The sequence below is a fragment of the Polyodon spathula genome, chromosome 11 (genome assembly GCF_017654505.1).
Source record: "Polyodon spathula isolate WHYD16114869_AA chromosome 11, ASM1765450v1, whole genome shotgun sequence".
NCBI classification, from domain to species: Eukaryota; Metazoa; Chordata; class Actinopteri; order Acipenseriformes; family Polyodontidae; genus Polyodon; species Polyodon spathula.
The window spans coordinates 26,989,516-27,008,757 of record NC_054544.1 but is presented as its reverse complement, the minus strand read 5'-3'; the positions used below and the strand labels follow the sequence as shown (position 1 = coordinate 27,008,757).

Here is a 19,242-nt window from a genome sequence, read left to right as displayed (position 1 = left end):
TTGTAGTTTCTTTAATTACATGATGTAAAATAAAATATCAAAATTACGTTCATTATTTTTCTATTAGTATGTCTCAATCTTAAAAATGTAGGTTTGATTGATGTACAATATGTGTCAGTATGTTTTAAAGAAGTACCCTGTCCAGACAGGACCGGCTAGGCTTCATGGGCCCTGGGGAAGGACTGGTATGTGGTCATGCATATTCAGAGGGTAGAAAGTATTCATGTGATGCTCTGTGCATATACGGACCATTAGACCAGGAGCCAGTCTGTTATCCTGTGGCCCCCTGCTCTGGCTGATAAAAAGACTGCAGTTTATTTTTTAGCTCCTGCTTGTACTGCACAGGAATTACAAACACCAAAATGATTATACACACCAGCTCCAGAAGGGATGCCTGCTAATCTTAATGTTTGCACATAACATAAGCAAGACTATTTTCAAGCCCTAGGCTGCTGCAACCTTGTGTGACTAACATCACTGCTCCTCTGGGGTTTGGAGCAATTTCCTTGGCTTGCCTGTAGAGCTCCTTTTGTCCCGGGACAGTGAACAGTTAACCCTGGGATGTGGGATAGGGGAGGGGCCTATCTGCCTGCTCTGGAGAAGGGCTCCTGTGTGTGCATCCTGAAGGGTTGGGGTTGGTGGGTGAGCTGGTGAGCAGTCCTGAGGTGCTGACAAAGTGGCTATTGTACAGCAGGTCTCTCTCTCTCTCTCTCTCTCTCTCTCTCTCTCTCTCTCTCTCTCTCTCTCTCTCTCTCTCTCTCTCTCTCTCCTGCACTCCCTCTTTAACCCTTGTGGACGGGGTTCTAATATTCCCTGCTGACTCTCCTCTGGAAGGATGGCTCCTCATGGCTCTCCAAGGATCTTCCTCCTCCTACTTACCTTCCTGGGGTCACTGCTGGCTGCTGTGCGATCAGGTAAGACAGTTCAGGATCTGCTATCTTCTGTTTTCTGTGGATCCCACGTTGCCTGACCTGAGGCAAGAACCACAACGGGTCTCCTGGGGCCAGCATCTCAAAGCTTGAACACAAAAAAAGAAAAGTTGAATTTTGTATTTGTTATTCTTCCCTCAAATGAAAAAAAAAAACACATTTGAGTGTAATTTGATTTTAATTCTAAGTCTTTAATTACAAGTTGTAATTGATAAGTGCTGGACTGTGCTACCAAAGATTAAAACCCTTTGATTGAGTCGTGCTCTGATTGATTGCTGTGTCTTGACTGAAACCAGATTCATTACATTTTTTACTGAAACCAGAAACCTGATTGAAAATACCCTGAATTAGATTCCAAAAATGTTGCTATTTAAAAAAAAAAAAAAAAAAAAAACACCTGAATTGACTCTGCAATATCAGCGAAATTACTGATTATTATTATATTATTATTATATATTATTATTATTATTATTATTATTATTTATATTATGATGATTATGATATATTATTATTATTAATACTAATAATAATATAATAACAATACTAATAATAATAATAATAATAATAATAATAATAATAATAATAATAATAATAATAATAATAATAATAATAATAATAATAATAATAATAATAATAATATATTGAGTTTTGTCCAGGATATCCTACTAACTAATATGCCGTTTTGACTTGCATAGCGATTGAAGTTGTAACTTGTTGTTGAACAGCGTAAATGTATATGTATATGTGTAAGTGACTGTGTATGTATTGGTATGGTCTCTCCCTGCACAGATTTATTATAACACTAAAGTTGTTTTTACATTTTCTAAAAGCACAAAAACCTTAAATATTCAGTGATATGAAAAATATGTTGACACATACATTGGAATACTAGCTGTGGCTTTTAAAAAAGACTTCCAATTACCAAACCTGTAAGAAGATAATTCCAACGTTAAATGTTCCTAAAGGAATTGCTCTTTGTTTGGTATTCAGTACAAGCCGCTATTAGAGTAGTGCCTTCATTCCAGTTGCATTCCCAGATTGCAGTGGAGTCCCTGTTTGCCTCATTCTAATGATGGACATGGCTCTGGACTGCATGGTTAGTCCCTCTCAGTGGGGCTCGTTCTTTATAACTGGTGACATGAACATAAGAACATAAGAAAGTTTACAAATGAGAGGAGGCCATTCGGCACATCTTGCTCGTTTGGTTGTTAGTAGCTTATTTATCCCAGAATCTCGTAAAGCAGCTTCTTGAAGGATCCCAAGGTATCAGCTTCAATAACATTGCTGGGGAGTTGGTTCCAGATCCTCACAATTCTCTGTGTAAAGTGCCTACTATTTTCTGTTCTGAATGCCCCTTTGTCTAATCTCCATTTGTGACCTCTGGTCCTTGTTTCTTTCTTCAGGTCGAAAAGGTCCCTTGGTTTGACGTTGTCAAAACCTTTTAGAATTCTGAATGCTTGAATTAGGTTGCTACGTAGTCTTCTTTGTTCAAGACTGAATAGATTCAATTCTTTTATCCTGTCTTCTTTGCACTCTTTCTAGAGCAGCAATATCCTTTTTGTGGTGAGGTGACCAGAACTGAACACAATATTCAAGATGAGGTCTTACTAATGTATTATACAGTTTTAACATTACTTCCCTTGATTTAAATTCAACTCTTTTCACAATATATCCGAGCATCTTGTTGGCCTTTTTTATAGCTTCCCCACATTGTCTAGATGAAGACATTTCTGAGTCAACACAAACCTCTTTTCATAGACTCCTTCTTCAATTTCAGTATCTCCCATATGATATTTATAGCACACCTTACACTTTTCTCTATTACATTTACTGCTGCAACAGTGTTTGCCACTCATCCTATTTTTCTGTCATCTGCAAATTTAACAAGTTTGCTATTATGCCAGAATCTAAGTCATTAATGTAGATTAGGAATAGCAGAGGACCTAATACCCTGTGGTACTCAATGGTTACCTCGCTCCATTTTGAGGTTTCTCCTCTAATCAGTACTTTCTGTTTTCTACATGTTAACCACTCCCTAATTCATGTATATACATTTCTTTGAATCCCTACTGTGTTCAGTTTGAGAATTAATCTTTTATGCGGGACTTTATCAAAAGCTTTCTGGAAATCTAAATAAACCATGTCTTATGCTTTGCAAATATCCATTATCGATGTTGCATCCTCGAAAAAATCAAGAAGGTTAGTTAGACACGAGTTTGAATGTTCTCTTGCTGTTGTAATATTGGAAAAAAACATTTTTGAATTGGTTTTAGCCCCCTTAGCAATGCTCATTTATAGCTCTTTCTTGGCCTTTCTAACTTCCTTTTTGATTTGCGTTTGCAGTTCCGTGTACTATTTCTGTGTACTTAGTTTTTGGTCCCTTTAAAACGCTCTGTATAGTGCTTTTTTTCACTGAATTTTTTTAAAAATTGATCTATTAAACTATTTTGCCAATTTTATTTTAAATTTAGATTTGGCTACTTTTAGGATGTAATTGTTTTGTGCCTCTTGTACTACATTTTGAAAAAACAGCCATCCTTTTTAGGTGAATGTTTTCTCAATTTTATTGCAATCTCCTACTGTTAGCCTCTGTTTCTACCTTCATAGTTTGCCTTTCTAAAACTGTAAACCTTAGCTTTAGTCATTACTTTTTGGGGGTTTTAAAAATCACTTCAAATGATTGTGGTCTGAGTTTGCCACTGTTTTAGTTATTCTGTCTTCGTTATTTGAAAAGACTAAATTAAGGCAAGCCTCCCCTCTAGTCGGTGCCTTGACAAATTGCGTTAAGAAGCAGTCATTTGTCATTTCCACCATTTCAATTTCATCCATTGTGCTCCCCACCAGGTTTTCTCATTTTATATGGGGGAAGTTGAAATCCCCCATTAGTATGGCTTCTCCTTTGCTACATACATTTCTAATGTCATTGCATAACAGATTATTTTACTCGGTGCCTGAATTTGGCTGTCTATAGCATGCTCACATTATTATGCCCTGTGGCAGAGTTTCTCGCCCTATATATATATATATATGTGCGCATGGTTTTTTATTATTATTATTATTATTATTATTATTATTATTATTATTATTATTATTATTAGTCAGTCTCAAAGTGTGGATGGGGTTGAATCCCCATCCCTGTAAAGCTCGTGGGAATGTGGCTGGAGCTTAATAAGGTAATGATTTAATGGTTAATTCAGCCTCCAGTAACGATATAAAAGACCCACTCCAAGCTCATTGGGGGAGAGGGTTCAGAGTGGAGAACGAGTGAGGAGTTGGGAGGTAAAACTAAAGTCCAGAGATAAACAATTGCTATACATGTTGGTTAAAACCAGCACGATACTTGTTTAGTTACTATTATTGTTTATTTGTTTGGCCAATGCGCATTTTTGTTTTGTGTCTTTTATGTTTGTTTAAATATTTGTTTTATTATTTAAGAAATATACTGAGCATCCCTGTGTCTTAGTTTCACCCGCCTTGTTTTGGAGTCTGTGTTTCTGGTTTGACGTTACCACTACAAGCTACCCTTTCACATGCCCGATGAATTTTTGTCCATTTATTCTGACCCATATAGATTCGGCATTGTTTTCTTCATCCAAATTTAACACCTGGGCTTTAAGACTGTTTCTTGTGTATAGTGCTACACCTCTGCCTTTTCTGTCCTGTTCCTATACAGTGTATACCTACAAATATTAGATTTGTCTCCATCACTCTCAGACAACCAAGTTTCTGTTTCACCTATCACATCATAGTTACTTGTTAGTGCAGTAGCTCCTCAAGTTCAAACATTTTGCATCTGATACTTCTAGCATTTAGATAAATACATTTAATGGCTGTCTTACCTGAGTTGTTGCCCTTGTTTTGATGTGGTCTCCCTTCTGTTTTTTTTGTTGATTTCTCCCCCCTTCTTTCTAGTTTAAATGCTTCTGAACCTGCTCGAGGATCTTTTCTCCAAGTAGATTGGTTCCCTTTTCATTTAAGTGCAGTCCGTCCTGCCTATATAGATAGTCCTTGTTGTAGAATGTGGTCCAATGTTCAAGATAGGTGAAGCCTTCCTGTGTTTGCCACGTTTTCAACCATGCATTTTTGATGAATTATTTCCAGCTGTCCATATGCTCCTTTGCAAGGTGCCGGCAGTATCCCAGAAAATACCAGTTTTTGTCTGGTCTTTTTCATTTCCTTCCTAGCTCTCTGAATTTGTTTTGCAGGGATTTTGGTTTGTCTCTTCCAATGTTGTTTGTACCAGTGTGGACACCTACTACTGGGTCATCTCCTGTTCGTTCTAGGAGCCTGTCCATGTTCTCAGTGATGTGCATGACAAATGCTCCTGGAAGGCAGCACACTGTTGTAGTAAGGGGTTTCAAACTGCGAACTGAACTTGCTGTCTTTCTCAATATGGAGTCCCCAACAATCATGACCTCCCTTCTTTATGCTGTCTGGCCGCCGCTGTTAATAGGGTCCTGGATGTTGTTCCTTTCCTTTTGAGCCACATGGTGGCTTCTCTGCATCACATTTCATAGCTTGGTCTCAGACACTGTTTATTAGCATGACTACAGTGATATTTGCACATTCCAAACCACGACACAGAGCAGCAACTGTTTTTCCTCATCACGCTACATCAAACCCTGCTGACCAGGCACCCAGTGTGCTCAAAAGTGGGCACCTGTAGGGTTGGCCTTCATTCTCCAGAGGCTAGTAGCTTGCTGACATCTGCTCTCGGGTTCCTGGCTGTAAAAGAAGAAGCTGACTTGGTCGTGGGATTGGAGGATGCCCACCGAACCTTTAATTCTCCTGAGCTGTGTGGGGAATTCCTGCAATGAGGGGGGGAAATGATTGGACATTCCAAATTGGGAAGAAAATCGAGGGTGAAATAATTGAGCAAACTACATTTTTAAATAAAGTAAATAAAAATAATAAAATGGAGCAGGAATCAGCTGAAATTGAGCTCTTGGGAAGTTTGAGAAATTATCTCCCCCTGCCTGGTGGAAACAGCTTGTACAGCTCCGAAAGTTCCTCTAGAAACTGTGATAGTCAAAAGAGCTCAAACCACATTTTAATGCAGCGCTTTATAGCAGAACGAATTCTGTTCATGGATTAGATATCACCCATGAGGGACACAAAGAGCACAAGCTCCTACTACAGCAAGGTATACAAACAGCTCAGTAATAACAACAAACGAAGTTTAAAAAAAAAACAAAAAAAAAACCCTGCATTCCTTGGAGAGAGGACTGGGTATCTTTGTGTTATGAAAACCAAAGTCTCCACAAAGGTATCAACACAACTACAAATGGAAACGACTGCAATTTCAGCTTGGATTTATTCAGAGTACATTTCTGAAAGGAACTTTCATTAATTTCCATTTGATTTCTACAAACATTCTCTGTTTGGCTGCTGTAGTTCTCTTCACAGTGACTTATACTTTCAGTTGGCAGAGCCTTGCTATACTGTAGCTCAGAGCTGCCCAACCTCTTTGGCTGAAAGAGCTGCACGGTTGACCAGGAAGCTTTTAAGAGACAAAATAGCTGACTGAAAATAGCAAAGACATTTTAAAGAGAAAGATGAAAATGAGATAAGGATTAACTGCAAAAGCCCATGTATGTTTGTGATCCTCATGTTCCCCTTGTAGTTTTAAAACCCATAAAGAGCCCTGAATGGGAGATTCCTCTCCCATTGGAAATCAGAAGAGACACATTATACATTTCCATGAGCCATATATTGCTCAACAGCATTGTTGTCACAATGCTCTTGTGACAACACTTTTTAACCTGATAGAACTACCAGAAACTGAATATGGTAACTGGATGGCCTCCAGAGTGCCTCGCTCTGGTAAAAGCTAAGCAGAGACTAGCTTGGTGAAGGAGGTAAAATCACTCTGTAAACATATTTGTTTCTGTATCCTCCAGCATTGCATCAGCTAAGATAACCAGAGGGGTAATGTGAGGACATGGGTGTCAGTCTGCTCTGGTGAGGGGGGTCCAATCATTCCGATTGGTTCTTTTTGCCATGTCTCCAATACTGTGGAAGAACAGCACCGTTTGGGGAGCTGCACTTTGGAACACGTTTCCTTTAGTTTTGCTGGCAGTGCACTAGAGGTGGGGCTGTTTTTTTACTAATATAAAGACAGCTGAGCTTGCCTGAGTCTAGATCCTGATCTAGAAGTGAGCAGGAGCTCCTGAGCTCCTAGTTAAAGCAACACAGACTTTTCAAAAGGTAAACCCCACAGTGTGATAAGAATCACAGATTCTTATAAATGAGAAGTACTGTAGGCTGAAGTACTGCAGGCTGCCTGGACTCACTGAGAAGTAGTGTAAGCTGCCTTGACTCATTTAGAAGTAGTGTAGGCTGCCTTGACTCATTTAGAAGTAGTGTAGGCTGCCTGGACTCACTGAGAAGTAGTGTAAGCTGCCTTGACTCATTTAGAAGTAGTGTAGGCTGCCTTGACTCATTTAGAGGTAGTGTAGGCTGCCTGGACTCATTGAGAAGTAGTGTAGGCTGCCTGGACTCATTGAGAAGTAGTGTAGGCTGCCTGGACTCATTGAGAAGTAGTGTAGGCTGCCAAGACTCATTGAGAAGTAGTGTAGGCTGCCTTGACTCATTGAGAAGTAGTGTAGGCTGCCAAGACTCATTGAGAAGTAGTGTAGGCTGCCAAGACTCATTGAGAAGTAGTGTAGGCTGCCTGGACTCATTGAGAAGTAGTGTAGGCTGTCAAGACTCATTGAGAAGTAGTGTAGGCTGCCAAGACTCATTGAGAAGTAGTGTAGGCTGCCTGGACTCATTGAGAAGTAGTGTAGGCTGCCTGGACTCATTGAGAAGTAGTGTAGGCTGCCTGGCCTAATTGAGAAGTAGTGTAGGCTGCCAAGACTCATTTAGAAGTAATGAGACTGTCTGGACTCATTGGCAGCTGACCCATAGTAAGAAAAAAGTAAGCACACATTGAAATTAATCTTTGGAGTCACTAAATGTTTTAAACTTTGATAGTGCCAACATTTGACTGCCATCATAATATCTTTCCCGAAGTCATGGTATACCCCTTCTTTCATGTGTATTTATTCTCCATGGTTTTGTCTGCTGATGGAAATGATACTGTTCAGGAGGAAATCTGCACTTGAAAAACAACATGATGGCATTTTATGCTTCAAAGTTACAAATCTACAGTGACACACTGCACAGCTTCATTAAAATAGTGAGGTCTTTGAAAGATTAAATTAAAGAAACATTATTATTCCAGGTAGTTTTTTCCAGAAGCTGCACTTTTCCAGCGTGTTCATAAACAAATCTGCTTAAGATGCCCCCCTCACTGTATCAGCCCCCAGCACAAGCGCCCCTTTGTGTCCGGAGAGAGACTCATTCATTGACTGAGCCACTGGCCAGGGCCCAGGGAGCTGTACCTGCAGGTTCCTCAGGCTAGCAACATGGTAAAAAGTCAATAGGTGTTATTTCCCAGCGGGTTGAAAATACTTCTGTGGTCACAGACTCTGGCTGAAAGGTGCACTTCATCAGGAACGAGGGGGCAGGAGAGGTGGTGGTGGGGGGGGATTCAACGCCCCTCCTGGGTGGCAAAGTGAGAGAGGAGGGGGGGGGGGGCTGCAACTCCCCTCCTGGGTGGCAAAGTGAAAGTGGCCCCCCGGCAAAGAGGATTGGACGAGCAACACAAGAAGATTTACGCGCAAGATTGATCTCTATCAGCGCCCGTCCGGTTCCATTGATCTCCATCAGCACTAGTCCAGGTGATTCATCTCAAAACATTGTCAAGTCATGTCTTGAACATCCCCATTCCATTGGTAAGAAGTGTCTTCTCCCTTAAGTCTCTCTCTGCTTCATTTATAACTGTGTTCCCTAGTCCTTGTTTCTATGCTGCGCTTAAAGTATTGGTTACAGTTAACCAATAACTGTTAACCAATATTGAGTTAACTCAATTTAAAGAAATCAATCAATTCCCCTCTATTATTTTGTATCTATTACCAGTTTGTAAGTTAATATGTCCAGTTGGTCGTGTCTTACGTATCATTTCATATGGCCAGCTGACCCTGTCTCTATATCATGAGGGACAAATTATCAAATTAGTTTCTAATCTTTATTCTCACACTGATGATGCAAAAAGCCCTTGGTCTTCAGGAGCTGGGCTATGAACCTTCCTGTGCTCAAACTTGTTAAAAAAGAAAAACAGAAACAAGATGAGAAAAACATGAATGGCACATGGGCAATATTTTTTCAAACAATCCCTTCAAAAAGTCAGCTGTATTTAGACTGCATGCTAAATAATAATCTGAGAAAAAGCAATAGAGAGGGGATAGACACATAATGGTGTAATATTAGGAACATGTAGATGGTATAAACACACCTTATGCTGCGTGTACTGGATGCCATGGAGAGTTCCGGGGCAGGGTCTGCATTCAGCTGGTATCACAGTGCTGTGAACAGCATTTAGACTCTCCGCGGAATGTGACTGCGAGCTGCGAGAGGGAGGGAGTGTTCTGTACGATCAGCACCAAACATCTTCTCCTACAAAGAGCCCCATTCACAGACACATGGAAAAATATTCCACTGTCAACACCAAAGAGCAACCTCTCTGCCAGATTGCTGTTTATTTGCTTAGTCAATATGGAGGGGCCGGACAAAAACAACTATGTTCTAGACTTTTTCCCACTCGTGTTTCTTGACAACTTATTATAGAAATCCACTGACCAACCACTTTATACAGGAAAAGCCCTGTGTGAAATAAATCCAGTGAATACGCAGACTGTGCAGTGCGTTTCTAGGTGGGTGATTCTGAGTGTTTCCTCTCTCTCTCCAGAGACCCCAGCAGGCCACGCCCCCACACCTCAGAGTGACAGCCTGGACACTTCCTCAGGGGGAGGGGCCTATGACATCACCACAAGGGGCACGTTCCATGAGCTGACACACGCTCCCTTCACTGTGGAGTACGAGGACACCACCCACTCACAGCCAGTGGACAGGGAGACGGGTGAGAGCAGCTTTCCATCAGATACCAGCCCTCTCTTTCCATACACAACATCAAAGCGGTTTGAACAGAGACTCAGACGCTGCCAGAACTTGCCTGGCTAATTGTGGTGTTAAAGTGTTCATTGCTAGCAAAGTCATTGCGTGCATTTCCACTCATGCAGATGCATTCACCAGCAAGCTCTCAAATGTGGAGTTTTGAAAGAAATGTATATTTTTCATTTTAAACACTCAGTTAAGACATCTCTGTTTACAGACCTGATTTCAGATGCACTTTCTTAGTCATTTCACCTGGACAGTGACATTGATCCCACCCCTTTAGGGCCTTCTTTCCTGTCAGCTGCTTCTGCTAATGATTGGCATGCTCTGCAGCCAGTAACATTCTTGACCCAGAAGACACTGCTGAGGTGAAATGGACCAGGAAGTGCAAGTGTGACAGACTTCCTGGAAAGCAGGGCAAACAAACTGAGAATGCCCTTTTATAGTACCAAATGTCATGTGTTTAAATAAAAACGCATGTTTGCTCTATTATGTTATTTTCAAAACTGCACATTTGAGACCCATAGTCAATTAAATTGTAGGAAAAAAAAGGTTTAAAGTATTTTGCTAGCTACACCAACCATCAATATGAGGGTCACTAGAGGTGGCTTGCGCTACAATATGTATGCAAAAAGGAAGGCTGACATGTCATGGAGGGATATTGAGGGCATTATAGATGAAGATGGGACCACTGATAGGCAGGCAGCCCACCATGTCTCAAATATGCACTACAGAGTAAAACACAGTTCACGTAACAACCTGTTCAGAGTGTGATTTTCTTGTGCTTTAAAATAATCCCATGTTTTTTCCTGCAGTCTTCCAGTGTAAACAGTGGCACCTGCTATCTTGCTCTCCGTCTCCCCCTGCAGGCTCCCTGGGTCCTGGCGCCATTGCTGCCATTGTCATCGCTGTCATCCTGGGGGCCTCAGTCCTCATGGCGTTGATCGTCATCACTGTGAAGAAATTCACAAGCTCGTAGGTAGAGCCAGCACCTCCTCCCCCTATCTCCCTCAGCGGCTCTCTCTCTTTAGAACCTCTTTAGTTGGATTGGACAAAGAATTAGAAGCACCTGCCATAACACTGTCAATGGGGTCAAATTGTGAACCACCAGGAAATCTGGTCACGTGACCCCATCTTCGTAAATGCTGTTAGTATAGTTTTTTGGCTTGCTCTATATTACTGTATGTGGCATCTATATACACTTAATCCAGCCTTTGTTGTGTTTTTACAATCCAACCTGCAACTGGACAATATATGTGATTCCCATTTAACATTTGAGTATGTGTCTGGTATATAGTGCTGGTATGAGGTCCATCCACACATACTGTGGCTTATCGAGCTGAGGTAGAGTGCTGAAACTTAGTACTGGCACATGACAAACCCTTGGGAGTGACACAATAAAAAAGTGGCCAAAGAGGGCGCTGCTGAACTCCATTACATGCTTACACAGTGTAACTCTGAGTGATGTGATGCTGAAGCGATGAGTCCTCAAACAGCTTTATAGTTGCACAAAGGTAATTAACTAACATGTTGGCATTGTAGCTTGCAGTTCATTTAGAAATATTGATCTATTAAGTTAATTGATTGCTGTGTCTGTATGTTCCAACCAAATATTAGCTTTTTCAATTGTCTCAAAGTGATTTTCTCAAAACAGCATCTGTGTTGTTACCTTCATCTAGCCTGACTCCTTCATAGATATCCTGTCTAGCCCGACTCCTTCATAGATATCCTGTTTAGCCCGACTCCTTCATAGATATCCTGTCTAGCCCGACTCCTGTCCTCTTGTTATAATGATGAAGTGATAAGGGGGTCCAGGGAAGGTCTATTCACTCTTCATATCCTGCTCTTTTACGCTGCTAGTGAAATGCTAGTGGAATGAATAAAACAAAACAAACTGTAGATCTAGCTGGTTCTTTGTGTAGGAGAGAGAGAGAGTGTGAGTGAGTGCGAGAGTGAGAGTGTGAGAGTGAGTGAATGTGTGTTTGAGTGAGAATGTGTGAGAGTGAGAATGTTTGAGAGAGTGAGAGAATGAGTGAGAGTGTCACAAGTCACACTGTTACCCACAGGTGGAGCTGCATTGCTCTTGCTAGTATAAATTAGTATAAATGGTATAAATTAGATTCTCTCTCTCATGCATGTCCAGTGGCTGTTGTATTAAATGTTTTGGTCTGCGTGTGTTGTTGATTTGTGCACCTAATCAAGAAGTAATGTGTACAATAGAACCTATGACTCCCACAAATATTTGAAGTCGGTGTTTTCTGTTCAATATTTCTCTTAAAGGAAAGTGTACACTTATACAACTCACACATTTAACACAAATACGACCTGAAAAAAGAAACAAGGAACAGGGGCACAAATGGAGATCAGATAAAGGGGCATTCAGAACAGAAAATAGGAGGCACTTTTTTCCAGTCAATTGTCAGAGTCTGAAACCAACTCCCCAGTAATGTTGTTGAAGCTGACACCCTGGGATCCTTCAAGTTGCTGCTTGATGAGATCCTGGGAACAATAAGCTGCTAACAATCAAACAAGCAAGATGGGCTGAATGGCCTCCTCTCGTTTGTAACCTTTCTTATGTTCTTAAATAAACAGTAAAGGAAGAATGAATGTTGAAGCAGCGCTGTTGATTTTGACTTTAACAAAAGCTACATATTTTATTAGTATTAGACTGTACACCTCCTCACATCAGCTACATTGGAATCTGTTAGTCGTTTCAGGGATCCAGTGATATTTACTTAACAAGCAGGTAAGGAGTCTTAGTGGCTGTGTAAAATACCCCACCCCCTGACACTCTGCATCTATTCCTCTGTTGAGCCATGTGACTCTCAGTCATTAAGATGTCCTGATATTCGTGGAGCCGGATGCATACAGTCGGTGGAAAACACAGGGTTGTGATTGAAATCAGGCCAACGTTGAGTTCTTGTGTCTCAGCACAGGGGGCAGGCCTGTAAATAGGGCTGCAGTCTCTTGCCTGGCTCCCTATGGCTCATCTCCTGGTGTATTTGTACATACAGTACACTTAACTGTTTTGTACAAGAGGCATAGAGCTAAAATACTATTTATTTTTTAGAGTCAGTAGCTTCAAATGAAATACTATTACTTTTTTCTTATTGTTCCTTTACTTATTTTTTAAAGACGTATCTGTGTTAAAGTGTTTTGACTGAGTTCAGGAGCAACTCTCCAGGTCTAGTTACCAGATAAAGATATGTGTAACACAGGCTGGATCAGCCAAGCCTGTAAGCTGTGTGGTCGAGGGGTTAAAGAAAATAGCTTGTCATCCTTCCAAGCATTAATGTTCTATTTGCTAAGTCTGTAATGTGCAATTGTGTTGCTTGAGACACACTGGTATTACCATGTATTGTACTAGTGTATACAGTGTAATGATGACAACATATATGGCTATATGGCTTAATAGCAACTAAATCACATGCAAACAGTCCTTCGACACTTCCCTAAAAAACGGGATTATGATGAACAGCAATGCCTTTAAATAATAATGCCAGTATGCATGTGGTCTGAAGTGATATTAATGGCCATGTGACAAGAAGACAAAGTAGAGTAACCATCGGCAATGGCATCGTCGCTTCTGCGACAGTATGAACTCAAAGAACAATATAGCTGCTGGTGACCGGTTACTCTAGGTTACCACATATCTTAAGGGGCTCTTTCTTCTTAAACAATCACAACCTTGTTATTTCCCAATCACATCAATATTGAGGTTCTAGTTAAATGGCACACACTGTTAACCCTTTGTATAACTATTTTAATTTAATGTTTGTAATGTTACTTAATATGTGTGTCCATATACGTAATATGAAGAAAACAAAGAATATGCATCGCAAAAAGACGACAATCTATAAGGATTATTTAAAAAAATGTAAATATCATTTTGCACATAAAATATACATCTTTTTCTTACAAAACTGAAAGTGTCTCATGCAGTCTGGCAAGACCAACATTTAGAAACAAGGTCTTTCATCGATCCAGACCCCGTAAAGTTTGTGAACCCACAGAAGACTGCTTGGAAAGCAAAGCCCATATAGTTCCCAGCCTCATCTTGCATCTTGCAAGTCCAGGGAAGACTGGCTACTGTCACCAAGTCATGTTGTAAAGTGGATTGATAAAAATAAACCATGTGCTGTACAACAGTATTCACAAATTAACTGGAGTTGAGGTTTATAGTACACAATTGCAGTCAGTATCTGTTATTTAACTCTTATTTATTAGAAATTATTCATTCAGAGAAATCTGTGATGCTGTGGCTCTCCACTATTTTGTTTATTGTGCAGTCAAAGGGCACTTTTGACTGCTCAACTACTGAACATGTGACCCTGATTAGATGCAAGTTTCAATCTAATGGTTCAATAGTTTATCAATAATTAAATGACAGAAGACAATTTACATTTCATTAATAGATACTGGTCTAGCCTCCTTGGAATTCAAAGTGCTCTCTGTTCTCAGAGGAGCTCTGAGGGCAGGAAAGAGGCACTGCAGTTCAGTTGCTGGAGTAGTAGTTTTCTGCTGTTTACATGCTGTTGTGTTGAGCTCTTGCACGCTGTATCATCACATGTGCTTCTGTTTGGTCACAGCTTCTCACTGCGGTAACCCTGTCAACAGGATAGCTTCACCTGAATGTCTTATCCCTGTTACATAGTGTCGGTGTTTCTGTCTCTCCCTGTGTGAGAGTTCAGCTGGGTGCCACCCTGCTGTGGTGTGCTGTGGATCCCAGTCTGTGGTTGCTGCGTGTCCAGCTCTCCTGGGCCCTGTAGATGCGGTGGCACTCCCGCAGGTTCTGAGCCTTCAGCTCCTGGTTATGGATCTCTTCCACCACCTTGCAGGGGAACCAGCCCTTCTCCCGATCATGCAGCCTCTCCCCAAGCATCCAGCCTGCAGAGGGGCAGAGCAGATCAGAACAGAGAGGAGCACAGCAGAGCAAAGAGGGGCAGAGCAGAGCAGAGAGGGGCAGAGCAGAGCAGAATGGGGCAGAGCAGAGCAGAATGGGGCAGAGCAGAGCAGAACAGAACAAAGAGGAGGAGAGGACAGCAAAGAGGGGAAGAGCAGAGCAAAGAGGGGCAGAGCAGAGCAAAGAGGGACAGAGCAGAACAGAGAGGGGCAGAGCAGAGCAAAGAGCAGAGCAGAGCAAAGAGGGGCAGAGCAGAGCAAGCAAAGAGGGGTATAGCAGAGCTGAGAGGGGCAGAGCAGAACAGAGAGGAGCAGAGCAAAGAGGAGCAGAGAAGGAGCAGAGCAGAGCAAAGAGGAGCAGAGCAGAGCAAAGAGGGGCAGAGCAGAGCAAGCAAATGGGGGTATAGCAGAGCAGAGCAAAGAGGAGCAGAGCAAGCAGAGCTCAGAGGGGCAGGGCAGAGCAGAGCTCTCCGAATCACAGAACCCAAACACACTCAACCTGCTCCACTGCACAAACGGACAGGGCAGGGCAGTACTGGATATTTCTTTAACTACACTTGTACAGCTATCACGACAAAATTCTAACTAAATTTTGGGAATCCTGTGGTTATTTGTGTATGTTTATGTTTATTTCATGTACGGTAAGTAATTGTATTTGTAATAATAATAATAATAATAATAATAATAATAATAATAATTATAACTGTTGGCATATAAACCAGTTGATTCATACATGACATGCATATTTTCTTTTACATTTCTTAAGCTCAGCAGCACAAGCCCTGTGTATCTCGACTGCACAGCCCCTTTACAGCAGTGGGGTATATTGTCATTTTTCCTCTTAGCTGTAATGCACAATACATTCAATGCCCGGGCCCGGGTCAAAATTCTCGGTTTTCCCCCCTACTGTGGGCAAGGCTGGTGTGGTGCATTGTTATAGTACTGTGCATTGTAATAGTACTGTGTGGTGCATTGTAATAATACTGTGCATTGTAACAGTACTGTGTCATGTGCTGGAATAGTACTGTGTTGTGCAATAGTACTGTGGGACCTACCATCCTCGGTCTGCTCCACAACATTGAGAACATCGGCCAGGTCCAGAGACAGCTCATCAGGCTCCTGAGAAACATAGTTGTGAACACACTGCACCTGTGGAGAGACTGGCACACCCAATACATTCAATACACATAGAACTACTGCCCTGAGGAGAGACTGACACACACAAACAACACACTGAGAACTACTGTACTGAGAGACTGACACACACAATACACCGAGAACAACTGTACTGAGAGATTAACACACACAATACCATCAATAAACAGAGAACTTGAACTCGTAAAAAAAATCAAATGTGATGAAAGTGATGTAAACTGAACAGATTTTCCCTAAATGCCAGCAATGTTTTTTTTTTTTTCCCCTTGTTGTTAAAGATAAAGTTGTGGTTTGTGTTCAGCTTGAACATTTTAAAATATTGACTGCAAATTTCTATGAAGTAGAGTTTTGTAGGACTATGTAGGAGTAACATCGGAATGTTTTGTTCTTATGTTGTAATATATTTTTACAGTGCTAAAGATAATTTACAATGAAGTGAAGTGGAACCCCACAGAAATAGCAGGGAGTTCAGTGGAATTTGCAGCCATATTCTGAAGTGTAAACAAATTTTGTATTCACATTCCTACGTATGGCCACACAAAACAGAAGGATAGATTTTTTTCCAATATAGCATTCCATTTCCATAGTAACATAGAAGACAGCGTTATAATACACTGCATGCACTGTTATTCTCAATATCTTTCACAGGGAGGGGCCAATTAAAGTGAAAGCAAAGTGACATGCATAATTATGTGTGGCTGCAGCAGAGCCAGGTCCACTCATATACCTGCTTCACTCACTAAGGAATCAGGAACCAGGTCCACTCATATACTTGCTTCACTCATTAAGGAATGAGGAACCAGATCCACTCGTATACCTGCTTCACTCACTAAGGAATCAGGAACCAGGTCCACTCATATACTTGCTTCACTCATTAAGGAATGAGGAACCAGGTCCACTCGTATACCTGCTTCACTCACTAAGGAATGAGGAACCAGGTCCACTCGTATACCTGCTTCACTCACTAAGGAATGAGGAACCAGGTCCACTCGTATACCTGCTTCACTCACTAAGGAATGAGGAACCAGGTCCACTCGTATACCTGCTTCACTCACTAAGGAATGAGGAGCCAGGTCCACTCTTATACCTGCTTCACTCACTAAGGAATGAGGAGCCAGGTCCACTCATATACCTGCTTCACTCACTAAGGAATGAGGAGCCAGGTCCACTCGTATACCTGCTTCACTCACTAAGGAATGAGGAGCCAGGTCCACTCATATACCTGCTTTACTCACTAAGGAATGAGGAGCCAGGTCCACTCATATACCTGCTTCACTCACTAAGGAATGCGGAACCAGGTCTACTCATATACCTGCTTCACGACCTGTCACACGTGGTGATCAGGAAACAGCAGCAACGTTTTATATACCAGGCATATTCCAAATTCAGTTTTACATACCTGCATATCCCAAATTCAGTTTTACATACCTGCACATTCTAAATTAAAAGTAAAATATACTACCCAATGGTGAGTAACACAGTAACTACATTAGGGCCACTGCCCCAGTGTACAGCACAGAAACTGCATTAGGGCCACTGCCGCCTGGTGTACAACACAGTAACTGCATTAGGGACAGTGCCCCCTGGTGTACAACACAGCACTTACCGGACTGATGTGTATTTGCAGAGAGGAATTTGGTTCTCGGATTGGGAGTGAGAGCACTAATCCAACGCTTCTTGTCACTCCTACAGACAGGGGAAAAAACATCCTTGTGATTGTGTTAAATGTGCTGCTGCACTGCAAAATCAAAGAAGGTGTCAAAGAGGATACTCCACTAGCCATCATGAAGATGTTGATGGAGATCCCCTTGCTAGAGCTTTTAAGATGCTACTAGAGGGGGTTTACTCAACATGTTACACTGGCCCTAACCATAGCCATACTTTAGACTTGGTTCAGAATCTATTAATCACTGAGCTCATGTTTGCAGACCATTCCAGTGTTCTTATTAAATATCATTAGCTAGTTCTATTAAGCACCCAATGCGCTGTATTCAATATCATTCTTATAACTTGTCAACTACTGCTATGTTTTGGAAACCTTGTCTGCTGCAGCTCCTGCTCATAGGATCAGTTGAAGAGTTAGAACCCACTGTAATATCCTGGATCCTGTATCACCATTTATGTAGCATCCTCCCCTTATTTAATGAAACATCTATGCTTAAACAAGTGTGTTCTAAACTAGAACGTAGATGGAAAGAATGGAAAAAATTGCAGGTGCATTATCTCACCTGGAAAGATAATTTTTTAAAATGCAGGCTGCACTGTCTTCAGCAAGATCATCCTACTATTCAAATCTTAGAAACAAATAAGGATAATCCTCAGTTTCTTTTGTGACTACAGCTAAATGAACAAATCCGCAGAAGGTACCTGCTTTAAATACTTTATCATCAGCAAGTTGTGATGATTGTATGAATAATTTTAACAAGAAAATAATTGATAGAAGAAAACAGATCTCAAACAGTATTGTAACAAACTTTCTTATTATTAATACTAGACACTTAGTCCATAAGCGTATACTGATTCCATAAGAGAACATTCAAAACTTTTGGAAACAGCAAGTAAGAAGTTAGTGTATAAGGGATTAAAAGGGGACCTGAGGAGTACGCTTAACCCCAAAAATGTTTATTAGAAGTATATCTGGAAGGTGAAAGGGATATAGAAACCATATGAGCATAGACAACACGAAAGTGTATCAGCAAACAATCCTGTCGACACTGGGGCTCACTATACATAAAGTATAATTTAGTTTAACCAGCAATTGACAATAAGGTGTAAGCAGGTAAAGACAAACGCCATCCAAATTCTCCTCTTGTCCTTGTTTGGGCTCCAGATCTGTAACAAACTTTCTTAGTATTACTACAAGACATTTAGTCCTGAAGCGTATGCTGTTTCCAAAAGTTTTGAATGTTCTCTTATACAATCAGTATACGCTTAATTCTGTATCCAAATGTCATTGCACCTTAACATAACCAAAGTTGGACCTTTTAATAATTTCAAAGTCACCCCACATCATATTTTTACATATTTTAATAATTTTCAACCCATCATGGGTTCAACACACTAAATTGAATAACATTTCTAGTCACTCAAATTATGACTACATGATTTGTTGAATGTTTGCTGCTTGTTTTTTATTACTAGTAAAACCTTTGTACCCTTGAACATCAATCTTTAAAATTGAACAAACAAGTAAATAACAGAAATGGTGGCCCATCTGTCTATCAAGCACAGACAACAGAGGTATGCAAATTCAGTCCAC

At 40.9% G+C, this 19,242-nt stretch overlaps 2 protein-coding genes across 4 annotated transcripts in view; one reads left to right on the top strand and one right to left on the bottom strand.

The window, feature by feature from the left end:
• The first annotated feature begins 747 nt into the window (after nucleotides 1-747).
• snorc (secondary ossification center associated regulator of chondrocyte maturation) lies at nucleotides 748-10,928 on the top strand. Of its 2 annotated transcripts, none has more exons than XM_041262993.1 (3): nucleotides 748-914; nucleotides 9,721-9,891; nucleotides 10,742-10,928. In XM_041262993.1, exons 1-3 carry the CDS (start codon nucleotides 836-838, stop codon nucleotides 10,903-10,905), a joined length of 414 nt encoding a protein of 137 aa, XP_041118927.1. In that variant the 5' UTR covers nucleotides 748-835; the 3' UTR covers nucleotides 10,906-10,928. The 2 variants fall into 2 exon arrangements, with proteins under 2 accessions (XP_041118927.1, XP_041118928.1); XM_041262994.1 differs by having other exon boundaries at nucleotides 751-914; nucleotides 10,796-10,928.
• A 3,201-nt stretch (nucleotides 10,929-14,129) lies between these two features.
• The window catches only part of ngef (neuronal guanine nucleotide exchange factor), a 45,063-nt gene continuing 39,950 nt past the window's right edge, over nucleotides 14,130-19,242 (bottom strand). For both annotated transcript variants that reach the window (XM_041264722.1, XM_041264723.1), the window contains 3 exons: nucleotides 17,590-17,669; nucleotides 15,884-15,988; nucleotides 14,130-14,813 (listed from right to left, as the gene is read on the bottom strand). In XM_041264722.1, the coding sequence (XP_041120656.1) occupies nucleotides 14,614-14,813; nucleotides 15,884-15,988; nucleotides 17,590-17,669 (385 nt within the window). In that variant the 3' untranslated portion in view covers nucleotides 14,130-14,613. The remainder of the gene's footprint in view (nucleotides 14,814-15,883; nucleotides 15,989-17,589; nucleotides 17,670-19,242) is intronic.